This window comes from Nannospalax galili, unplaced genomic scaffold (assembly GCF_000622305.1).
Source record: "Nannospalax galili isolate Female #2095 unplaced genomic scaffold, S.galili_v1.0 scaffold253, whole genome shotgun sequence".
Taxonomy (NCBI): Eukaryota; Metazoa; Chordata; class Mammalia; order Rodentia; family Spalacidae; genus Nannospalax; species Nannospalax galili.
Genome location: NW_008335287.1, coordinates 2006775 through 2012774, shown reverse-complemented (window position 1 = coordinate 2012774; position 6000 = coordinate 2006775). Strand labels below are relative to the sequence as shown.

The following is a 6000-nucleotide window of genomic DNA, read 5'->3' as shown; positions in this document are numbered from 1 at the left end:
TATTTATGGCCTCTGGGCATAGAACTCAGGTCCTCAAGCACTTTATTGACTGACCCTCTCCAGACTATAACAACTCAGCTATTATTTCAGAATTCCACAAGGCATCTGTCCTGTTGGCCGATCCTGGCATTCATTAACACCGGTCTCTTCAGATCATCTTTTTCTCTTTGGAGGATTTACCACTGAAAAACAGCCGCTAAGTGAGTTCTTTAAATACATAATTATGTATCATTATTAATGTTTTCTACATATAATAGCTGAAATTCAGTCTTTGTGTGTGTGTATCGAGATGGGGTCTTACACTGCAGTCTTTGCTATGTAGTCCACACTATACCTTGTAGGGTTGGTTTATAAATTTTGATCCTAAACATATTCTAATGTAATTTTATATTACATATTATGATCTAAGCCCATTCTGCCTGTAATTTTTTTAAAAAAAAGGTCTGGAGCTCTTAAAAGCCCTGCTGAAGGGCTATAATATGCACGGGCTTACTTCCTTAACTGCAGAGAATAGGAAATAGGATCTAACTTACTACTTTTCTTGCTCAAGCTGTGCCCTCTAAATGTCATACTGACAGAATAAAACATATTTTATAGCTTTTTTTCTTTTGTTTAACTAGGTGATGCCTGGACTTACTGCATCAGTAAAAATGAATGGATACAGTTTAATCATCCTTATACTGAAAAACCAAGGTATGAACTACTTAACAAGTATAATTTCTCATAGTTAATTAAGAGGTCTATGAATATGCAAGACAGGTGAGAATTGAAGGTGTTTTAGCTGCGTTTTATCTACCGCTTAGGAAAAGTCTTGGTATCATTAAGGTTTAACCATTATACTTCTCAAAAAGAAAACCAGCATTACCGAGTAGACTTTCTTTCCCACCATCTATATTTGAATATGACTAGATTTGTACTTTTGCTTCTTCTATTATAAAGTTAAGCTTATGTTGAATATTAAAATGTCATTAAAAGCAAAACCTCAAGAGAAAAACTTGAAAAGGGAGAATGTACATGGAACAGAAAGAACTGTCTATTGGCTTGTATTCAAGAAAGTATAAGTAAAATTGTCTTTTATAAAAAACCTATTATTTAAATTTTTTATTTATTTCATGTGTAATGAGTGTATTCCTTGTATGTAAGCACACCCATGTCGTGCAATGCCCAAAGAGATCAGACGATGGCATCCAGTACCCTGGAACTGAAGATACAGTTGTTAGTCACCATGTGGGTGCTGGGAATCAAACCAGTGTCCTCTGCAAGAGCAGTCAGTGATCTTAACCACTGAGTTATCTCTCTAGCCCTGTATTTTATTATTTTTTTAAAATCTTATGAGTGTGTATTGCCTGCATGCAAGTGCACTCATATCATGCAATGCCTGCAGAGGTCAGAAGAGGGCATTAGATCCCCCCTTGAACTGGAGTTATGAACAGTTAGCTACCATGTGCATGCTGGGAACTGAACCTGGGTCCTCTGCACCATCTCTCCAGCCCTAAGCCTCTAGTTTTTTTCTTTTTGAGACAGGGTCTCAGGTGGCCTAGAACTAACTATATAGACCAGACTGGCCTCAAACTCACAAAGATCTGCCTGCTTCTGCCTCCTGAGTGCTTGGATTAAAGGCATGTACCAGCATGCCCACCTTAAGCCTTCAGTTTTTAAAATATTTTTTTATGTGTATGGGTGTATAGCCTGCGTGTAGGTAAGTGCACCAGTAACGTGCAGTGCCTGCGGAGGTTCGAAGAGGCTGTCAGATTCCCTGGAACTGGAGTTACAGATAGTTGTTAGCTGCCATGTGGGTGCTGGGATTCGAACCTGGGTCTTCTGCAAGAACCTCCAGTGTTCTTAACCACTGAGCCATCTCTCCAGCCCGAGAGCCTCCAGTTTTTAATCCAAGCCTCTAGCCCAAGTACAGTCATGCCACTGAGACATCTGACAGGAATTTTGAGACTAATAATTTTCTAAAGCAGGTCTTTCTGCATCTTCCATATATCCTGTGAAGCCAACTTCATACATATCACTGAGCCCCCTTGAGATTTTTGTTAACAAAGACCTAGAGAGCAAACTTTTTATAGTTGAAACTCCTCACAAGATAAACATGAACTAGACCAGAGAGATAAATATGTAGGATACCATTTTTTTCTTTAAAGCTGCTTTTCCTTAATATTTTATTTCTTACCGTATTTGATATGAACTCAGTCTGTATCACCAGCTCAGTAGTACAGTTCAAATGATCAGTTTGATGTTTGGGTTACTTGGAACTCAAGCTTTTGTTTTAAATGCAGATTATGGCATACAGCTTGCGCCAGTGATGAAGGAGAAGTAATTGTTTTTGGTGGGTGTGCAAATAATTTGCTGGTCCATCACAGAGCTGTAAGTAGACCTTCACTGCTATTGAAACATATGAAGCACTTTTTTAAAAATTCCATTTGTGTCTCCACATACAAAGAGGAAAACTTCTGGGAGTTTTTTTTTTTTTTTCCTTTTCACCACGTGGGTCTTGGGGATTGAACTCAGATCTTCAGGCTTGGTAGCAAGAACCTTTATGCACTGAGCCATCTCAGTACCCTTTTTTATTTTTGTATTGCTTAGGAATAAACACAAGGTCTTGTGCATGCTAGACAAGCATTCTGCCACCGGGCTATTACTAGCTCCCAGCCTAGCACTTTTTTGTTTTTGAACAGGGTCTTAATACATAGCCCTGGTTTGCCTCTACTTTGTCACAGTCTTTCTTCCTCTGCTTCCCAAGTGCTGGGATTACAGGAGTGTACTACCCCAGCCTGGCTTTAGCACTTAATTTTAATGTGTTTTTGGTCTCTCTTTCAGGCACACAGTAATGAGATACTTATATTTTCAGTTCAACCAAAATCTCTTGTACGGTAAGTAACTTTTAACATGGCACTTAACACTTTAAATGAGTGCTATTTAAAAAAAAAGTATGTGGATTAAAGGCAATAATTATTTTTAAACAGTAAAGTAAAATTATTAGAAATACATTTTTTTCTCTTGTCCATTTTCAGGTTAAGCTTAGAAGCAGTCATTTGCTTTAAAGAAATGTTAGCCACCTCCTGGAGCTGCCTTCCAAAACATTTACTTCACAGTGTTAATCAGAGGTTCGGTAGTAACAATACTTCTGGATCTTAAGGCTTTGTAGATGGTACCTTGGATCTACTTGCATGGACAGCAATCCTGTAAACGTCAGAGTGGCATCATTTGTATAATTATGCACTGTTGTAGTTTGCAGCTTTTTGGGTTTCATGTGCATGTGAATGGACTAGAGAACCTATTTTTGTGTCCAAAGTTTACAATAAATGTATTTAACACCACTAACTGGCCTTTGTTAAAGTAAAAAAATTAATATGTTGGCTTTTTAACACCATGAATGGTTATCACATTTTAAACACATTTGTTTGGGTTTTGACACTGAGTTTCCTGTACCCTCAGCTGGCCTGGAACTCACTATGTAGACTAAACTGTCCTCAATCTGCCTACCTTTGCCTCCTGCCTGAGTGCTGGGGATTAAAGGTTTATACCACCATCCTCAGCTAATCTTTTTTTTTTTTTTTTTATAATTAACTTGGGTATATCTGTAGAAACAGGAGGAAAAAAAAAATCTTTAGCCTTTTGAGACAGGGTCTCAGGGTTTGTCTTGAATTAGTTGATCCTCCTGCCTCTGCCTCCCAAGTGCTAGGATTTAAAGGTGTGTACGACCACACCTGATTGGGGTTTTTGGGGGTCCTGGGAAGGGAACCTTGCCCAGCCTTCACTTAAACTCATGGCAATCGTGCCTTAGCTTCCTGATAGCTGTCATGTATCACCACACCTGGTTTAGTTTTTCATTTACTATGAAGAGTAATATGGGGCTGGAGAGAATCTGCTGCTCTTGTAGAGGACCTGGGTTAGGTTCCTAGCTTCCACATGGCAGCCAACAACCATCCAAAATGTTTTAGGAATCTTTTTAGTGATGAACCTAAAAGTATACTTCTGGTATTATACTTTAAGCTACTCTAACATAGGGGCTGGAGAGATGGCTCAGCAGTTAAGAGTATTGGCTGTTCTTGCAGAAGACCTGGGTTTGAATCCCAGCACCCACATGAAGGCTAACAACCATCTGTATCTCCAGTTCCAGGGGATCCTGACGCCCTCTTCTGTCCTCCTCAGACACTGCATGACACAGTGCACTTGGATACATACAATATATACACATTAAATTAAAAAAAAAAAACAAAAAAAACTCAAGCCTGGTCTACACAGTGAATTCCAGGACAGCTGGGGCTACAGAGAAACCCTGTTTCAAAAAGAAAAAAAAAAAAAAAGATACTCTTAACATGCTCTTGAATGCTATAAAGGTGGAAAAGAAAATGGCACACAACTGAACGACATTACCAGGAAGGAATGAAGATGAAAAGTCAATGTTTGATCACATGAGAACACCCAACACCAGTTTTCTTCTAGTGTTATTTCTCAAGTGGAGTCATAATTTTTTTACATCTGGTCTAATATATTTGATATTTTCAAGACACAAATCCTAAATGTTTTAATTGTCCCCGCAACAAGAAAAACCCCTGTGATTGGCCTGTAATGTCTATGTATTAATGTTACACACAGTAGACCTCCAAGTCAGTAGTTTTAAGCAGCTGAGCCACTTCACATTCTTTACACCATGAAATGTGCACTTAGTATTGACTCAAGAATTTCAGTAAAATGTATAATAATTACAGATGTATAGCTTTAGCATTTGAACTTGACAAATATTTTAGGAAATCCTATTATAGTGTTCTATATAAAACTGGAAAAAAGAATTAAGTCCTTTTGCGAATATAGCAAGGCAATATGTACTTCATTTTAAAATATGGAAGTCCTGTTAACATGGTGTTTGCATCTTTGAACCTCCACAAGGCTATAAAATTCACTCTTCTCAGTATTTTAGGACTTCTTCTCAGCTATTTCCTTTTTACATTCAGAAGATTAGGTGCCGACACTTTCACTTTGCCAGGAATGTTTCTTGATAAATCTGTGTCCTACAAAAAGAAAACTGCTGAATTATTTTCATATCCTACTGTCAGAAGAAAGACATTTTTGAAATTTGTGAGATGCTAATACTTATTTACTGTTCCTAGTAAGACAGCATTTTCTATCAAAACAATAGAAAATAGCCCCTAATATCTGTTACTAGATCTCTAGTCTCTGGAGTTTTAAAAGAAAACTTTACCTTCACGCTGCGGAATAAGTCTTTTTCTCTTGCTGTTGCTTCTTTGGAATGCATGAAACTATTCAAGGCTGTTTTTGCAGCTGTAAGTAGAGAGCAAAAAATGTACTTCTGTTTTGGTCACTAAACGGTTTAAAAAAAAAAAAAAAAAAAAATCACAAAAAATCCTAAATACCTTTTCCCTTTTTCTGAACTCCAGGAGTAAGTTTCACTTTATATCTTTAAAAAAGATAATATATGAGTTAGTTTATAGAGATCAAAAGCAATTCGTAACATCACTGTGTCATCTATTTTGAGTAAATTAATAGTGACTTACTTATAGCTTGTCATGGTGGTATAAGGGGCACATATTGGAATGGCAAACATTAGTACATCTTCAGGATGTGGCTGGCCTGTCAAAGAATCAAACAGATTTTCCTAAAAGGAAAATAAAGACAATTTAAGTAATTTGTGCCAAACTTATAAAAAGGAAAACAGGCTGAGGGTATAGTAGTTTAGTGGTAAAACCTTGCCTAGCATGCTCAAAATCCAGCATCATAGAAACAAAGGTAAAAAACTCATACTTTCAATATGTTCTTTAAAAATTTTGGCCTCACATAGTAACAAAAAACAAACTCATTTTTTTAAATTTTATTTTATGTGTATGTGTGTATTGCCTGCATGTAGGTAAGTGCACTCATGTCATGCAATGCTGTGGAGATCAGATGAGGGCTTCGGATTCCCCTGGAACTGGAGTTAAGGACAGTTCGTAGCTGTCATGTGGGTGCTGGGAATTGAACCCGGGTCCTTTGCAA

At 37.5% G+C, this 6000-nt stretch overlaps 2 protein-coding genes across 2 annotated transcripts in view; one reads left to right on the top strand and one right to left on the bottom strand.

The window, feature by feature from the left end:
• Positions 1–3323, top strand: part of Klhdc2 (kelch domain containing 2) — a 15549-nt gene extending 12226 nt beyond the window's left edge. Inside the window, exons 9-13 of the mRNA XM_008829862.3 lie at positions 91–200; positions 621–693; positions 2283–2370; positions 2824–2876; positions 3018–3323. Of these exons, the coding sequence (XP_008828084.1) occupies positions 91–200; positions 621–693; positions 2283–2370; positions 2824–2876; positions 3018–3141 (448 nt within the window). The 3' untranslated portion in view covers positions 3142–3323. The remainder of the gene's footprint in view (positions 1–90; positions 201–620; positions 694–2282; positions 2371–2823; positions 2877–3017) is intronic.
• Positions 3324–4393: 1070 nt separating this feature from the next.
• Nemf (nuclear export mediator factor) overlaps positions 4394–6000 on the bottom strand; it is a 68875-nt gene continuing 67268 nt past the window's right edge. Inside the window, exons 30-33 of the mRNA XM_008829861.3 lie at positions 5523–5623; positions 5382–5425; positions 5210–5289; positions 4394–5018 (exon numbers count right to left, since the gene is read on the bottom strand). Of these exons, the coding sequence (XP_008828083.1) occupies positions 4941–5018; positions 5210–5289; positions 5382–5425; positions 5523–5623 (303 nt within the window). The 3' untranslated portion in view covers positions 4394–4940. The remainder of the gene's footprint in view (positions 5019–5209; positions 5290–5381; positions 5426–5522; positions 5624–6000) is intronic.